At 34.7% G+C, this 18,983-nt stretch overlaps 1 protein-coding gene across 4 annotated transcripts in view; it reads right to left on the bottom strand.

The window, feature by feature from the left end:
* The window catches only part of PCSK5 (proprotein convertase subtilisin/kexin type 5), a 226,586-nt gene that overhangs the window by 128,492 nt on the left and 79,111 nt on the right, over positions 1 to 18,983 (bottom strand). For all 4 annotated transcript variants that reach the window (XM_070742701.1, XM_070742702.1, XM_070742704.1 and 1 more), the window contains exons 4-6: positions 17,776 to 17,919; positions 10,038 to 10,114; positions 3,896 to 3,984 (exon numbers count right to left, since the gene is read on the bottom strand). In XM_070742701.1, coding sequence (XP_070598802.1) covers positions 3,896 to 3,984; positions 10,038 to 10,114; positions 17,776 to 17,919 — 310 coding nt within the window. The remainder of the gene's footprint in view (positions 1 to 3,895; positions 3,985 to 10,037; positions 10,115 to 17,775; positions 17,920 to 18,983) is intronic.

Genomic DNA, 18,983 nt, shown 5'->3' with positions numbered 1-18,983 from the left:
ACTAAATTAATAAGAGTTACATTCATTTTGTAGGGGGGAAAAACAGTGCCCATTAGCACCATAGAGTTGCATGGAGCAGTTTGGAAACCCCTGTATTAGGTTGCTATCTAATTCAAATACAGTGTTCCCTCGATTTCCGCGGGGGATGCGTTCTGAGACTGCCCGCGAAAGTTGAATTTCCGTGAAGTAGAGATGTGGAAGTAAATATACCATTTTTGGCTATGGACAGTATCACAAGCCATCCCTTAACACTTTAAACCCCTAAATTACCATTTCCCATTCCCTTAACAACCATTTACTCACCATTATTACTGGTACTCACTATTGAATAAGACACTTAGTGATCCTGATATTTATAAACATAACTATTTATTAACAATAATGATTTTTTTGTTATCTATTTGCAAAAATTATTAGTTTGGCAATGGCATATGACATCATCGGGTGGAAAAACCCGTGGTATAGGAAAAAAACCGCGAAGTATTTTTTAATAATTTTTTTTTGAAAAACCGTGGTATAGGCTATTCGCGAAGTTCAAACCCGCGAAAATCGATGGAACACTTTACTTACTAAATTAGAAATATTATGATATGCTGGGTAAGAAAAGAATCAAGCCTCTTTTGCTGGCAAAGTTAGGAAGACAGTACTGAAAAGGCCATTAAATCTACCTAGTTTAATTGAGATAGGAATGGATTGCAGAGTCAACAGGCAGAAAGTAGTGCTGCTAATCTCTTCATATGTTCCACTCAGCAAGAAACGAGCAATGATCATCTTAATTGGAGAAGTCACTGAAGAAATGTCATAATCAAAGAATGAGGTGACATTAAGGAAGCCTCAGAAATTATTCCTTCTTGCCATTGGGAAAGGACCCAGTGCTTGCACGCTTTTGAGATAAACTGCTAGAACTCTGGCCTTATACCCTGAGATAAACTATTTACATACAGATTCAATAGTTTCCTGACTTCCTCTTCTCTTTCTTGCTAACTCAATTAACTGCTGGACTTTGGTTGGGCAATATCTTGCCTCAGTTGTAATCTGTCTAGAAGGAACTAGCCCTGCCTGCCTGTCACTCTTTTCAGGAAAAGACAGGAATAGCAGGAGACAAAGCTCAACACAAATGCATGTATTTGGGAATGTGTGACACGTAAGCAAAGTGACAAAATAAAACAAAAGAAATAAATGCTAAACAAGACAAGCATGATTCTTCATATTAAATCAACAGTTTGAGTCAACAGTAGTTCATTTCTCAAAGCTGGACCCAACCCAAAGATGACAAGAACTGGATAAGGTGACAAGAACTAAAAAGAAGCAAGCTCATACAATCCAAGTAGATTGTGCAAAGTAATACAATTTCTATGATTTAATTAGACAGAATAGTTTCAAATTAACCTGATACAGGTTAATTTGAAGATGTACAAAGTCTAAGATCTTCCCACAGTGGTTAATTTTAATTGTATTAAGTGACAAACTAAAAAAAAACAACTCTCAAGTTTTACTCTTTATAATCACAATCCTATATCTTTATTTCTATTTCCATTCTATTGTAGTTTAATTTTTGGTATATGCTATCTGTCTAATGCTGTCTCCATTGTCTATTTTGTCATCTGGGTTACACAAATCATATTTCTCATTTCCATTCAACTTTGTACAGAACAAAGTTTTCAATGAAAATATTTCATTCATTCAGATCTAGGATGAGTTATTTGAGTGTTCCCTTTATTTTTTTTTGAGCAGAGAGCTTCAGTAAGGCAATTTTCTCTTTTTTTAAAAAGCATTATCATATTTAATATACTATGATTGAACTAATCCTAGCCATAAAATTGCATACTTTGCCCACCAAAGAACTTTGTTCTTTGAAATCCCTTTTTTCATCTGATATTTGAAGAATAACATCAAAAGAAAAATCCAAATTTTCCCGAAGCTGTGATTATTTTACTTTTAAGGAAACCAGTTGCAATGTATCATCTAAATTTAGACATTTCTCTGTTCTTTGAAGACGTTCTGTGATTTTATTTGAATAAAAGGATATTTGTCTGGTTTGAATCGCCCATGTTGATGAAGATTGTTAGTCATCCAGGTAGAATTGTCTGGAAGTTGAGTTGTGAAAAGTCAAAAACTCAATGCAAAAAAAAGAAAGAAGAGAAGACAGGGCAGCGCAGAGCAGAGCAGAGAAGTCTAGTTGCAATGACTCAACTTTCAGTCAATATCTCCCAGTTTTCTGCTATTATACCTTAACCACTATACTAAGTACCCAAATGTATATGTTCTGATGCAAATTTTCATTCTTACATTTGTTGCACATGTAAAATGATACCAATTTTTGACCAACTTTTCCTTGCATAGGTATGTAAAATTAAGACTACAATAAAGCTTATTACTGCGAAATATTATTAGGACTAGGTGAGATGAAATTTGCCTCAAAGTCAGTAGTGGGCTCCTACCGCTACACTTAATTTTGCGCAGCTCTATGGCTCTGGTGTGCAAGGCGCGTTCGCATGAAATCTTGCTTACTGCCTCTGTGCAGGTATCAATATCTCGCATGGGACGCACGTGCGTGTGTTTCGGTGAAGTTTTTTTGCTTCTGTGCATGATTCTGCACAAAAAAGCTCACCAAAACACGCATGCACGTGCTTCCCTGTGCAAGATTTTCCTACCTGCACAGGTGCAGGAAGTAAAATTTCACTTGAATGCACCTCTCCTGCCAGAGCCACAGAGCTGTGTACAATTAGGCATAACAGTAGGAGTCCACTACTGCTCAAAGTGGCATGTGGTTTTGCAAAAGCATTGCATTTTATATTGTTGAGGAAAATAATGAACACAATTTGCTTCAAGTCAACTAGCACCATTTAGTTGGGACTTTTAGTAAATCAAACACTTCTGTTGAGGGGAAAGAGAATTCTCTTCAGCACATAAAAATTAAGAGAGGCCTTTATACATGCAGAGAAGATATCAGCTATTTTAAATGCCAGAGAAAACTGCAGAGAAGACCTCAAAGTAGTAATCAATTAATTATTGGAAGAGGCCATATTATTTAATGAACTGTCTTATGAACTTTTGTTGAAGCCATTCATCCCCTAAAAAGATTTACACAGTACTAAAAGTTATAGAAGGGATATAAAAATAACACAGTGTAATTGCTTCATTATTACTGCAGTAAAGTAATAGTGAAGGTATTGTTTTCTCAAAGAATGTATTCCATCATAAAAATAAGGCTTATCAAAGTGTTGGTAATGACCTTTAAAGCCCTTCATGGCATTGGACCAGAATACCTCCGGAACCGCCTTCTACTGCACGAATCCCAGCGGCCGATAAGGTCCCACAGAGTTGGCCTTCTCCGGCTCCCGTCGACCAAACAATGTCATTTGGCGGGCCCCAAGGGAAAAGCCTTCTCTGTGGCGGCCCGGCCCTCTGGAATCAACTCCCCCCAGAGATTAGAACGGCCCCCACCCTCCTTGTCTTTCGCAAGTTACTCAAGACCTACCTATATCGCCAGGCATGGGGGAATTAAGACATCTCCCCCAGGCTTTATTATATTTTATGTTTGTGTGCTATGGTTTTTAAATTGTTGGGGGGTTTTAATATAATTTTATTATTAGATTTGTTCCATTATTATACTGTTTTTATTATTGTTGTGAGCCGCCCCGAGTCTTCGGAGAGGGGCGGCATACAAATGTAATAAATTGAATTGAATTATCAGTCATTCTTAATCATCTTTAAGTTATAGTTAAATGTAAAAGTGCACAAAATGTCAAGTAGAAAAACACTTAACAATATATCTATACACACACTTACCAGGGATAACTGACATGCTTAGGAAACAAAGTGACTTCTTTTGACTTATATACTACTTTATTGATTTTTAAGTATTTTTTTAAAAAACAATAATTACACTTGCCTCCAATTCTGGCATTAAATGCAATTCCTACTATACAATGTGAGTTATTTGCTGTAGCTGCCACTTCTCCAGCACAACGGGTTCCATGTCTAGAAAAGGAGGAAAATATTTTAAATTAGGCGACATTATTGCATAAAGAAGTATTTTAAAAATATTTTAACAAGTCAAAATGAAACAACCTAAATTTACTCCCAAAAATTAACTTGCACTGGCGGATGAAATAATTGATAAACCAAAGCAAATGATACAGTTTGCCTCATTGGAATAATTCTGGTGTCCAAAATGTGCTTATTCAATGGGTAACTGGACTTTCTTTGTTTTTCCTTGAAGACGGATCACTTCTAATCCAAGCTGCCTTTTCACTTCAATGAAAAGCAAAGAAAGTCCGTTGTTTTTTTGAAAACGCACCGGTGGGACAACCATGAGCTGGATTACTGAGAGTCTCCATAGACACACAACTTTGAATGCATTCCAATGGTAGGTTGGGCATAGGTCAAAGTTTAGAAGCACTTTAGGACTCACTGAAGAAGGTTCCCCTCACCTTTCTTGGAGAGTGGGTCCGGCCTCTAAAAAGGTGAATTGTAGTCATTTTACTTTGGTCTTAGAATAAGATTTTCTCAAGGACTTCTAGAGAAAAAGATCTCCCTTTCTTCAGGAAACAAGGCTAGACTTATGGTTATTGCAGGCGCATTAATGCCAAATAAGGCAACTGAACAGTACTGATTTGTAGTAAAGCATCTTAATATATAACCAGAATCTATATATGACTATATTTTAATCCATAAATGTTTGCTTAAATATAACAGAAACAAAACATAAGAATGATGGAAATTGATGAGGTAAAGAATTATCGTCAAGCAGTTTAAGAAATTGCCTTTACACAGTTCAGATGGTAATTAAAGCCCATAGATATTCTTTAAAAATACTTTATGGCATAAGGCTGTGTAATAGCTTTAATATATTTTTGTTGCACATGAAGGAAATTCTGGTGGCTGGAAGCCATATCTTATCAACTATGTGATCTACTTCAGTTTTAATAATTTTATAAAATGAATCTTTGTACAAGCAAAGTACCCAAGAACATAGAACTACACTGAGACATATTGAACTGGACAAGCTTCCCCAAGTATTATTGGCTGGCAGCATTATAATAATACAATTATTGAGTACCGGTAATTATCTGCTGTAGGTATATAACTCTTCTTTGAATGTTAGTAAATCAAAAATAGAGAATTGTATCTGCCATACTTGCTTCTTTGGTGGTGGATTTTGGATAAAATCTTGAATATTATTATGTATGGTAGTACATTTTTTGTCTTAAAATATATTTTAGTCCAATGTATTTATTTTGCTTATTTACTCATCCATTTATTTATTAATTTAAATAAATGGAAGAAATAGCAGATGTATATTGAAGTGCAATGATGGCATTTAAAAATGGATCTGAAAAAGATAGGGAGTATGTAAGATTTGCATATTTCCTCATAAAATCAGTTATATCAATTTTGTAGTTATGCCTCATCACCAGTTAAAATTAATGTAATATAGAATTATACATCCATTATTAACATAGCCAAATGGTAAACAAAATCACTTTTTCTATATGAAAAAAATATGTAGAAACAATTGATGCAATCTTTTTGTAGTAATAAAACTATCCTTTCAACTGTTCGTAATCAAAACTTTGAGCCTGTACAGTGCAATATACACACTTTTATACTAAAACAAGCTGAGGAACTCAAACCTGAAAGGTATCAGAAGGTATTTAAATGGATATTTAAAAGGATAGTCAAACTTTACAAAGTAATTAATCACTTTGCTTGTTTATATGTTGTAGGGATTTAAAAGAAATTACAGTGTACCACAGAGTACCAATAAACTAATTCTTGAAGTACTGGAAAAAGACATCATCTAGGCTTCCTTTAAAGAATTGTAATTATGATAAAAAATTATATAATGATAATATAGCATCAAATCTATCAGATGTGTTCCTCCATAAATCTGAACACATTAATGGCATTCTCAATAAGGAATTTTAATTTGTTTTCAATGTATATATATAAATGTGCATACACTTATAACAATTTCCTTACAGGATATCATTGTTGTTTCAGTGCTGCTCACCGTATTCTATCCCTCATATTATTTTTCTTGAGATTTACAATGAATATCTCTTTCTTCTTCCAAAAGCTTTCCTCAATTGCAGTTCTACAGCTCTTGATGTCTGACACTCCACTCTCTTTTGAAAGTTTAATAAAATATAAAACCAAATATAGCTTCATTCAATTTCTCTCGATCCCTGAAATCTGCTATTGAGTTTAAGCCTCTTCAATATACAGCAAACCTCAGCTGAGAAACCAGAAAGGATAATGAAGAGTAAAAATGAATGTAATTATGAAAAATTAGACTGTAGAGGCAAGAATTAATATAATATAAAGCTCATAATAATGCGATAAACTTAGTCAATAGCAAAGATCAATATTTTCTTATGCTGATCTGATTATTTTTCAAGTTCTTTTGCAATAAATATATTCCCACATAATTCACTGAACAAGACACTTAAATGTGATGCTTTTTATGCTGTGGAAGTTAAAGAATGCTGGCAAAACGAAGTCACAAATTTTCATGTTATTAGCCATTTACCCCAAGTACGTCAGCAATGTTTGTGCAGCTGTGTTGAAAGAATTTCAAGGGATTATATGTTATTTTCTTCTGTCCTCTCTGCTCATCTACTGATCCACCTGCTGCTTTGGAAGATAACTTCCTTAGAAGTAGCAACAACTTCTCAATAAAAAGAATAAGGCTTTATTGACAGTTTATGAAAAAGATGCTACCATAGCTTTTGAGAATATAGTAATAAAATTATTTCAAACAAGATTGAAATGGAAAAAGTGGACATGCATGTTCAAAGCAGAAGCATTGCTTATAATGAACTGATAAAAACTTTCTGTAATTAGATACTAATATTTAAAGTTGTTAAATATTCATTTTCCTATTCTGAAACCAGCATCCATGCTGAATCCTGGTTACATTTTCTTTGCACAAATAGAAGAAGAAAGATATAAAATGTTTGATTTACAAATAGACTGTAAATAGATTGACAAAATTTAATTAAGGGAATCAGAAAAAAGTACACATTTCTCTAAAATTGCATAATGCATAAACAGATAATGCTGAATTCAAATAATTTAACAAACGGTTCTCTAATGATTTCTTTCTACAACCAGCTAACCAAACTGCTCAGAAGGTTAATACTGGTTCTTCCCCCAAAGTGGTGCAAACTGACTGAATCCCACCACTGCAAACAAACATGTCAAACTGTTGTTTTTAATTCTCTACACATACTTTTCCACATTCCGTAGTAGTAAAGCAATCTTAGCTTCCTGCTTGACACACACATTAAAGTCCACTGTCGATAATGACAAAATAAAGAGAGTGGAGCAATGGATAGCTTCAGATGATGCTTCCACACAGCTGATTTTTGTGGTTGTTGTTGTTATTATTTAATAGGCAAGAATAATGTAACAACCGCTAAGTGAATTAAAGGCTTTGTGTGAATTACAGTTCCAATTCTTTGCAGTAAGGGGAAAAAATACCAATACAGAATCCAACTGAATTACATGCATATAACCTTTCCCAATGCTTTTTCAAAAGAAGTCAGGGAGAAATCACATATTGCAGTCATCTGTATCAGTGAAGAGAGATATTTCTCATCTCTGGTACTGATCCTGATATTTTATAAAATAAGTTTATTGGTTCCAAGCTCAAGAGATTTTGGTTTTCTGTTACAAGACGCAAGAGTAAAGTATAGAGGGAAATGCCCTTTTCCCAAATTCTCAAATTCTCATTTATTAAGAAGCCTTAATAAAACTCTGTTTCAGGATATCTGGCGCTGTATCACTTATATGGTGTGCATATATTTCACATCTTGTTACAGACTCCATTTGTTTTTATAATAGAGTTTTAGAGTTCTAATGGCTGTTACTTTGGATGAAAAATGAATCGATTCACATTATAGGAAGAGATTTGATCTATCTTGTTTAAAGGAATGCATTATATTAAATGGTTTTTTAATTTTAAAAAAGCCCAAGAATCAACTGTGAGCTCGCAGAAATGCAGAATGCAAGATAATGAACTGTTAAAGGCTTGGTGCTCTCCAAGTTTAATTGAATTCCACAGAATGGTCAGGATAGAATTTGGAATAAATAAATTGAAATCAGATTCATTGGTAAAATTAGATGCAAAAAAGGACAAGAAGTATGATCAAGGAAATGGAGCACCTCCCTTATGAAACAATGTTGCAGCCCCTTGGTCTCTTCTGCCTTGAAAGACAGCGTTTAAGGGGTGACTTGATTGAAATGTATAAAAATGGGATAAAAAAGGTGGATAGAGAAAATTCTTTTCTCTATTACACAATACTAGGACGAGGGGGCACTCCCTAAAGCTAAAACAGGCAGCTAAAACTTGCTAGACATTATACTAAACACTAATCTTACAGAAATAGGTATAGAATATGACATTTTCTAAACAAGGTTCCAGTTATTATAAATTATCTGGATGTATGCATGCAACTTATGTCCCATCTTTTGTGCAAAATAGCACAAATAGTGTTTCCTCTTCCTACTTTATCCACAAAAGAACTTGTGAAGTAGATTGGGATGAAAATGAAAGAAATCTAAATGTGAATTTCTGCATTGACAGTTCAATAGTATTTTTAGAAGTTTTCATTCATCACAACAGAAGCTGATACAATTTGCTGCTCAATATTACAAAGATAAAATTTGGAGAAAGAAAGATTAGTCTACTGCTTAAGTCATGTATATCTTCACATGTATTAAGTTAGCTAAACTGAGATAATACAACACAAAAATACACATACACGGACTGCCTTCTGCTACAGGAATCCCAGCGGCTGATTAAGTCCCACAGAGTTGGCCTTCTCTGGGTCCTGTCGACTAAACAATGTCATCTGGCGGGACCTAGGGGAAAACCTTTCTCTGTGGCGGCCCCGGCCCTCTGGAATCAACTCCCCCATGAGATTCAAATTGCCCCCACCCTCCTTGCCTTCCGCAAGATGTTGAAGACCCATCTATGACATAAACTTATCCTATTCATATATGAAGCAGCTACATCCGCACAAAATCCTAAATGATAATATTATTCTGACTCTTAAGAACTGTCATCATGATAAAATTATTTGCAGTGGGTTTTATTGCTTCATTTTCATATAACAATTCTGGTAAAAAACCTGATAAACCAAATTAGAATATTTTTGTACATGGCTATATAAATGTGTACAAAGAACAGGAGGGAAATACTCATCCTACCAACTGAAGGGTCAGTAACAACTGACCCTTCAGAAAGTAATACAGATTCTCATCTCAGCCTATAAGAAGCAGTTTAGTGAAAGAGTCTATTGAACATATTAAGATCACAGTTCTATTTCTGAGAAAATTTTCATTCTACTTCATATCTGTTCTGCTGATAAGCCACCAATCCAAATGCTGTCACCATTTATTTATTTGACAACTTTTCTATTCCTACAATGACAGGCATCCTTCATAACATGAATATTACAAACCTTTTGAAAAGTAATTCTTTGTGACTGGTGGAAAAATGGCAACCATACTGAGGATAAGAAACTATTTTTTATAATCCTATTTTCTCTCTATAAATCACTATGCAAATCTGCTCAGAAAGGTCACTGAATTTTCAGAATAAATTTAACGGGAAGTGTTAAATATTTTTTCTACCTGTGGAGGTTCTACCATTGGATAATATTGAAAATCATTAGCAAACATTAAAAAATATTGCCATGGAAATAATAATTATGCTGAAAATAAATAACAGTTTAATGTTTTCATCTTTAAGTTATTCAATATCTGCTCAGGCAATTCATTCTGTAGATTAAATATATCATTGTTACACACACACACACACACACACACACACACACACACACCTATCTATCTATCTATCTATCTATCATCTATCTATCTATCTATCTATCTATCTATCTATCTATCTATCTATCTATCTATCTAACCTACAAACACACACACACACAAACTTAATTTATCCATAAACACATTTTCATTAAAATCAACAGATTTAATATTCTGTATCTATACAATGGACTTACTTGTTTTCATTGCTGGCATCATACCGAGGCATGGGGTCAATATCATTACCATTGACATCAAAACTGGCATCTGGGTCCTGTAACCAACAGTGAAGTAAGATGGAAAGAGAAGGGAGAGCAGAACTTCATTAATTAGCTATTGATTCATCTAAATTCATAAACCTCAGCAGGTTTTTACAGGCATGTAATTAGGTTAACTAAGATTCCTGTGGTTCTGTATTGAATGCTTGACCAAAACTAACAGTTTAATTGTATTTAGGAAATAGAATTGTTCTTAAAGCATGGGTCTCATGAGAGCTAGATGAGAACTAATTCATAATATGAGGACTGCAAGACTGAAGATATGTCATACATTAATACAGAATCTATATTAATACTTTCGTAAACTACTCAAGACTCATTTATACTGCCAGGCATGGGGGAGTTGAGATATTCCTTCCCCCTAGGCCATTACAAGTTATGCGTGGTATGTCTGTGTGTATGTTTGGTTTTATAATAAGGGTTTTTAGTTGTTTTATTATTGGATTGTCACATGCTGTTTTTATTATTGTTGTTAGCTGCCCTGAGTCTACGGAGAGGGGCGGCATACAAACCCAATAAATAATAATAATAATAATAATAATAATAATAATAATAATAATAATTACAGCAATTTCAAAAAAAATGGCCAAGGATGATGATAGATGCTCATTAGAATAATTTTAGAAGCATTCTAGAAGCATTAGGCATCATTCTAACATCATTATGCCAGTTATATTTTAAGGAGCTGTTAGAGGATCGTTGTCTCAAAACTGTTTAAGATGTGTTACTGTTACAATAAAGGTTAGTTGAGTTACAGTTTTTTGTCTTGGCTAAGTTACTACCCCATTGGCTATTAAGCATAGCAGTGGTGACAAAGGATGGGATGTAACTGAGGTTATTTCAAGTCATAATAATAGTCTGAGCTACCTGCATGGGGAAAAAAAAGTTTCAGAAGCCTTTAATTCAATGAAAGATGGCTACCCAACACACTTTTGTACCTTTTAATCCTCACAAGGAAATATGGGATTCATATGTGGCCAGATTTGAATGCTTCCTAATTACAAATGCCTATACTGAATTGTCTGGTGATATGAAATGAGCCCATTTTCTCGGGTTTTGTGGCACTGAGATGTTCGAGACAGCTAGAGCACTTTTTGCACCTCAGTCCATTCACACAGTATCTTGGGAAGAAACACTAGCTAAATTAAAAGACCATTACATTCCATCTCCCTCCAGATGTGCCAGAAACATAGAAGACTGATGGCAGAAAAAGGCCTCATGATCCATCTATTCTGCCCTTATACTATTTTCTGTATTTTATCTTAGGATGGATATATGTTTATTCCAGGCATGTTTAAATTCAGTTACTGTGGATTTACCAACCACGTCTGCTGGAAGCTTGTTCCAAGGATCTACTACTCTTTCAGTAAAATAATATTTTCTCATGTTGCTTTTGATCCTTCCTCCAACTAACTTCAAATTGTGTCCCCTTGTTCTTGTGTTCACTTTCCTATTAAAAACACTTCCCTCCTGAACCTTATTTAACCCTTTAACACATTTAAATGTTTCGATCATGTCCCCCCTTTTCCTTCTGTCTTCCAGACTATACAGATTGAGTTCATGAAGTCTTTCCTGATACGTTTTATGCTTAAGACATTCCACCATTCTTGTAGCCCATCTTTGGATCCGTTAAATTTTGTCAATATCTTTTTGTAGGTGAGGTCTCCAGAACTGAACACAGTATTCCAAATGTGGTCTCACCAGCACTCTATATACATGTTTTACCATAGGAATCAGGCTGAAGGGGAATCTGAGAACTAATATGTGGCTGCATTGAGAAAAGCAGCTCTCTATTGTGAATTTACTAATGAAGAGATTAGTTAGGTCAACTAATTTTTGGGGTGCTATTAGCTCCCGAAGCTACTATTTCTCAAACTCAAAAAAATCTGGGTGGAAAATTTAAGATTAACCCCAGAATGGAGGGAAAGAATTGTCCCATGGAGATTGAAATGGGATCTGCTATATCGCTAGTATTGTGGAGCACTTTAAAGCGTCTTCTACCTTACATGTCGAAAAGACGTCTCAGGTCCTGCCCCTTAATTTTGAAAGATTATCAGGGTTCACCTATTCCGATTGTGGGAAAAGATCTTTTTAATGTGCAGTAAAAGAAATTCAATTGCCATTTGCCACTAAAAATATTGGAGCATCCCCTCATCAGTATTTTAGGGCTAGACTGGTTGTCAGCCTTGGGGCTCTCTAAATTAGCCCACCAGGTTGTGAGGAAAATGACAGGAAAGAGCATCCTGTCCATAGCTCAGGAAGCCTTCGACAATCAGAAAGAATCAGGCGCCAGCCACCGTATTTACGAGGTGATGCTTGCGCCAACTTGGAGGAAGAGAGTGCAGTGTTCTGTTGAACCTCTAGGGGCTGCTTTAGGAGCAGAGCTGTTGCTAAACGTTGATTGGCTAATGCAATTATGGCAGTTATATTTTAAGGAGCTGTTAGAGGATCATTGCCTTAGAACTGTTTAAGATGTGTTACTGTTACAATAAAGGTTAGTTGAGTTACAGTCTTTCGTCTCGCCTGAGTTACTACCCCATCAGCTTTTAAACATGGCAAGATATATTAAAAATAAAAACATATTCATTCCTCTACTCTATTCACCCACTCTAGTCAAACTTTGTGTTTTGCTCCTAGAAATAAAAGTGGAATAAGCTCAGAATTTTGGACTTATTTCACCCCAACTTTTGACAGGTGTCTTGAATGAGGTCTTTACAGTTTTGCATCCTTGGTGCTGATGGTAGCCCCAAAGAAGATTTTTCCCATTTTTGCTTTCAGGATCAATCTTTCCTACAAAAAGCTGCTAAGCTACATTTCTTACAGAAAGCTGCTAAACTTTCATCAAGACAACCTCATCTACCAACCATACTGGGGGAAAATTGTTGGAATGGTACCTCACATTTCCTTCTCTGATTATGCTTCCCACCCACTCTACTTTTTTGGGACTTTTTTGTATCAAAGCCCAAGTAAAGGATGATATACAAAGAGGGACACACTTTACTCCTCTTCCCAGCTGTTGTTTTGTTGTCAGAGAAAAGATGAAAAAGAACCCAAAGAAGGGCACCTATCTGAGATACCCACAACTACCAATATAGTGATGAGGTAATGTTTAGTCCTGGCCTCATTGCAACTTCCTCTCCACTCCTTTTGTGGTGAACAAATAGGCAAGCTGCAGCTGTTGCTTCTACTTTCCTCAGCACCAAACAGCTGTAATAATAGAATAAATCAATGGTGGCAACCTCAACTCTCTTTCTGCTGGTCAGTCGTTCTTTAGCTCTATAACTTAGTGCGCAACCAAACCCTTAGATGCTAATGCTGGGAAGTCCAACTTTTCTACCTTCCATCTTGTCCCTAGTGACTTCTACTAGGTGGGTTGAGAGAAGTAGATCAAGGGAGAGTCTTCATGTTTGTGATCCATGACTATCTGCTCATCCCCTCTATAGAAAGTCATCATATATATTTGGAAAGAAAAGTTGTGAATGAGAGTACATGCCAGCTTTTGGCTGCAGCATGGCATGAATGGATAATGCATATCCAGGCTACAGGGAATAAGATGAAGGAGGGCTGCATGGTGCCCACTTGTTGCAACTGCTGTAGTAAGTAATTATTTCTGATTTAACCTAAAATTATTTCTGGTTTGACTTAAAAGTCAATTAAATTAAATTAAATTTATGAAAAATAATTGCCTTAGTTAAAATAATTTTCATGTGTTTCTAATTACTCCAAGCTTCTATATCTAAATCCTTTTCAACACATATATTTATTTCCAATCTGGATTCATTTTTGCTAAAAGACACAGCTATTTAAGTGACACTAAGGGAACATTACTTGCCTAAAGGAAATATCAGCATGTGTTGATAAAGGATTTGTAAACACAACTTCAATTATAAGCCCACTTTGGAAATGATATGAAACATGTATCAGTTACTCTTTTTCATATATTTAAGGGGTGTAATGGGTGTAAAATTGGATTTTATTTTCTTCACTTTTCCCATAGAAAACAGCTGTTTTTTATTCCAGCCAAATGATACAGTTGAATGAGAAGGCAATTTGTATGCTTGTGCAGATTTGACTCATATTGACGATCTGAGATTCAAGGGGAACATGATTTGATTTGAGTTTGTGATTCAATAGTTGAGGGTAAACCAATTCAATTCAAAAGTTTGAAATTCAATTTTTACAAATGTCGCCAGTTATAATGAGAAAGCATTGAAATGTCTGTAAGCGAAATCTTAAAGCTGACCAGATTAAAAATTCTGAGAGATGAGAATGTGAATAAAGTGCAAAGCACTGTCGTTTTAAAAGAGTTCCAATACATACAGTATAATAAGATGATGCAATTCACTGATTAGGAAAGAGAAGAGGAGGACAGCCAGCTGCAAAGTGGCTAGAACTCAATTACAGTGAGGGTGAGTGCACAGTTGGGAGACTTAAAAAAAAGATTAGGAATAGATAATCATGTAGAAGATCTATGTGAGCACTAAGGGATGAAAACAACTTGATGGCATATAATCAATCAATTCAGTGATTGGCTGCTCATGTCAAATGTCAGAAAGGCTACCATATCATTCAGCATGACCAGGTATGGATATAAAGTTGCAAATTGTATATTGCCTATAACACTTCTTAACTAGAAGAAATACCATTGAACGTGTATCAAGTTTTGAAAGTATTTCATAGCTATTTGGTTTTCTTGGTTGTTTCAAAGGACAACCCTGTTTCAATTCACAAATTTCTTTTGGTTTGGTTTGACAGGTCAAACCAAATGGTCAAACTGAGACACTCCTTTGGAAATCTGTGCACACTTATTTTTTTAATTCACTTACATTACAACAATATCATTTTTTAAATTCAAATAATTCTGGATATAATATAAACTACAATGATAGCATGTGTGTTTGATGTCTTCTCAAGAACAATGAAAATTAGGTCATAATGCACATGAAGTCACTTTACCTCCCCAAGAAAACTCTTGGTGCTGAGTGAAATTGAAAACATTTTTTCTGCTGATACAGCATATGTGGAACCCATTATGCTTTCCCTTTGTTGCCTTGTATGCTCCCATATTCTATATTAATGTGTGAATGGATTATGTAAAACAGAATTTAAGAATATGCAGTGGATATACCATGAGAAATAATATTTTTCCTAAATATTGTCAGAATATTGAGTTTAAAATAGGAAGTTAAGAACAGTGTAGAATATTGCTTAATTTATCTTTCAATGTCCCCTTTCCATCTTTTTAATAATAAGTAGCAGAAAAGAGGGGGGAAATATAACAGCTTTTAAATAAGCAAAAACCCTGAGTTGCTCTGAACCAATGTAGCAAATTAAACCTGCTTTATTTTCATCAACTGCTTTTTCATCTTACTTTTTGTAGGATGATATGCGCAGGATGACACTAAGGAATGCTCAGTGACTTGGTTTGGTGAGAGACTATGGTTTGTTATGTATGATAATTGGATCTGTGCATATCTGGAGGGCTAGCATTGTTAATTGGCAAATCTGGGCTGCCCTGGAAAGAAGCCCTTATCAATGGCAGGTTGTGACTTGCAGGCACAGTTATTTATTAAACAGAAGAAGCTGGCATGATGAGCTACATTACCAAGGAGACTGGCAAACCACAGAGAAAGTAATGTTCATGGCTTTGTCTTAAAGCTTGTAGCTGTCAGCTTGGTATCTGTTTATTGACTGTTGAGAACTTTCTGATTGTTGTTTAGAATTCTAGAATTCTTTATTGGCCAAATGTGATTGGACACATAAGGATTTTTTTTTCTTGATGCATATGCTCTCATATGAAAGATTTTGCAAGCCTGTAAGAGCTGAGAACATTGTTAGTACCTGGTTAGGGATGGAAAGAAATATTTGGAGCAAATAGAACAATTAAAAAAAATCTACAAAGACAGGCTTTGGAAACATCAATCACAGAGAGTAACAGTGAAAGAGCTTGCAAGTGGGTAAGAGCTGGGAACATTATTAGCACCTGGTTAGGGCTAGAAAGAAACATTTGGAGCAAGTTAGAGCAATGAAAAAAACCCTGTAAAGAAAGGACTTGGAACACATTCTTATCAGAGTGCAATAATGGAAGAGCTTGCAAGCAGTAAGAGCTGGGAAGATCCTTAGTACCTGGTTAGGGCTGGAAAGAAACTTACTTGGAGCAAGTTAGAGTAATGAAAAAAATTCTGCAAAGACTTAGAGCTTGAAAAATATTCTTTACAGATAGTAACAATGAAAGAACCTGCAAGATAAGAGCTGGGAAGATCCTTAGCACCTAGTTAGCACTTAGTTAGCTTTGAAAAAAGTTGCATTTAGAGTATAAGATGCACCTGAATTTTCAGCCTCTTTTAGGGAGGAAAAAGGTGCAGTAATTTCTAAAAATCTTATATGCTTAAAACAATTCTTTAATATTCAATACTTTAGAATAGAGTGTTGGGAAATTTATACACACACACACACACAGAGAGAGAGAGAGAGAGAGAGAGAGAGAGAGAGAGAGAGAGAGAGAGAGAGAGAGAGAGAGAGAGAGAGAGAGAGAGCTAAGACCTGTATGTTTTTAAGGACATCCAGAAGAAATGAGTTACTTTAGAAGAGTGTATGGCATAAGTGGGACTTAAAACTTATGTTACCTAATTTTTATTACAGGCATCTATGGCACATTAAATCATTAATATTTCCCCTTTTCCTATTTTTTCTTATTTATCTAAATATACATGTATAGACATAGTGTTTGTAAAAGAAACCAATCATTTCACATTTTCTTTAGATACTTTTAGGAATCTGATACCAAATCATTTTAAAAGGATTCATTATAGTAAATTACTATAGTGATGTGGTTAATTTCTTGCAGCTTAATGCGCCATATGAACCCAACCATTATGGTTTTTAAACTATGATTTATACCTAGTATGTAAACACACAGCCAAAGCTGTTTTCTAAAAATAGCATGATTAATGTGTATTTAAGAGAAAACTATATCCTCATTGTAAAGATTACAGTTAAGAATTTGATAGGCAGGATGAAGTAAATGTTTTAGAAAATGTTGGTAATAAAAAAACTCTGATCTAAACAAACTGCTGAATTTTAAATGTTCATTGGCAATGCATATTAATGCATTATATGATTTTGCACCTCAAATGTTAATTGATAAATTTATGATGAAATATATATAACTTTCTAGTAAATATATTTTTCAGCTGTAATCTAAGATATATTCAGTAGATAAGTAAGAGGAATATTAAACTTGAGAATGAATTAAAGTCAACTAGCTTATAAAACAAGACATAGTTGTACAAAGTACAGTATGTGATAATAAGAGAGAGATTAAGAACTCAGTGTACATGGAATAGAAACAACTGATCACTTCACTCGATTGCTCATCCCTGACTTTGCTTATAGTTCAGTTATTTAGAATTTCATAGTAACTGCCCCAGAGTACTACATGTATTACACCTTGGTCTGCAGATACAGTTTGATTGGATTCTCAGTTTTCAACTTTTGCCTTTGAATCCAGCTTCTCTACTTGTTTCTCTAAATATTCTATATTGTATAAATACACAGGTTTTGTGTACTTTTATTACTGTCTTTGGATCACCAATCAGAGGCAGTCTATTATTAATTAGCAACAGGCTCTGTAGTCTGAAGCGACAAGGATACTCACATAATTCTGCATCAAGTCTGGATGGTTTCTTTCAATTCCATCGTCCAAAATGGTGATCACAATATTCTTTCCAGTGTAGCCTCTCCTCCAGGCACCAACAATATTCATATCTGACTGACAAAGATGTATATTATCACTGCAATGCTGGAGAAAAGGGAGGGAACAAAACAAGGATTGTATGTAAGTGATTAATTCACAAATGCAAGATAAAGAAATATTAACCTTTTTCCTTAGCATAATCAAATAAATTGTCAATGTATTGATTTATTAAACAAGAGATTGAAAAACTAATCTAATTAACAAGCAGCAAGGTAACTTTAATGAAGGACAAATGAAATTAAAATGACTCAAGCTCATTACTTCTTCTGAGAATCCTTTTTTTATAGAGAAATATCTTTCAGGTAATATTTTGTTATTATACCTTCCCAGAAATCATCCCAGCAGTTATAAAAGGTCTTTTCTGAGTATTCTTTACCTTTCTGGGAATTCATTTGAATTTTTCATTACTCAACATGGTGAAAGTAGACTATGCCTATGCATGGAAAAACATACACATATGGACGCAACCTCATGGACAAAAGCTTATGTGTGGGATAAATGGGCAAGTATGGTTAGAATTATGAACTGTATCACCTATGAAATAGTTACCTAAAATCTTATTTAAATTATCTTATATTTGTAAGACAGAGAGAAAGAAGGAAGGAAGGAAGGAAGGAAGGAAAGAAAGAAAGAAAGAAAGAAAGAAAGAAAGAAAGAAAGAAAGAAAGAAAGAGGGGGAAAAAACTTTTGGCATGTTTAGTGGAGCAGCAGCAAAAGATGAATCTGTAACCAAAACAATTTCTGTGTAAAATTTCAGCTTAAATAGCTTGTTGAACTGAAGCTGACTGTAATAGCAAAAGTTCTTGAAGATTACTTAACTTAAATGAAAATTGAATATTTTCTATTTTATTTTGCATAGCTCTCAGTTACAAAGTAATGAACAGACAACAGTGCACTCATTATCCCCACCCGATCTCTTAACCTTGCTGAGAAATGAATCATTTTAATGAATATCCTATTGAGGCTCTCAGTGGTCATGCTTTGCTTCAGCTTCTCTGGACTCAAGGGGAATAAGCAGGAAAAGGAAAAAAATAAATTCTTAGAACTAGTATCATAGCAACACATACTACCTACAAGAGTTCTCAGTTCCTTCATTCTTATTTTCCTAT

Source organism: Erythrolamprus reginae, chromosome 2 (assembly GCF_031021105.1).
Source record: "Erythrolamprus reginae isolate rEryReg1 chromosome 2, rEryReg1.hap1, whole genome shotgun sequence".
Taxonomy (NCBI): domain Eukaryota; kingdom Metazoa; phylum Chordata; class Lepidosauria; order Squamata; family Dipsadidae; genus Erythrolamprus; species Erythrolamprus reginae.
The sequence above is the reverse complement of the archived record's forward strand: the minus strand, read 5'-3'. Positions and strand labels throughout refer to the sequence as shown.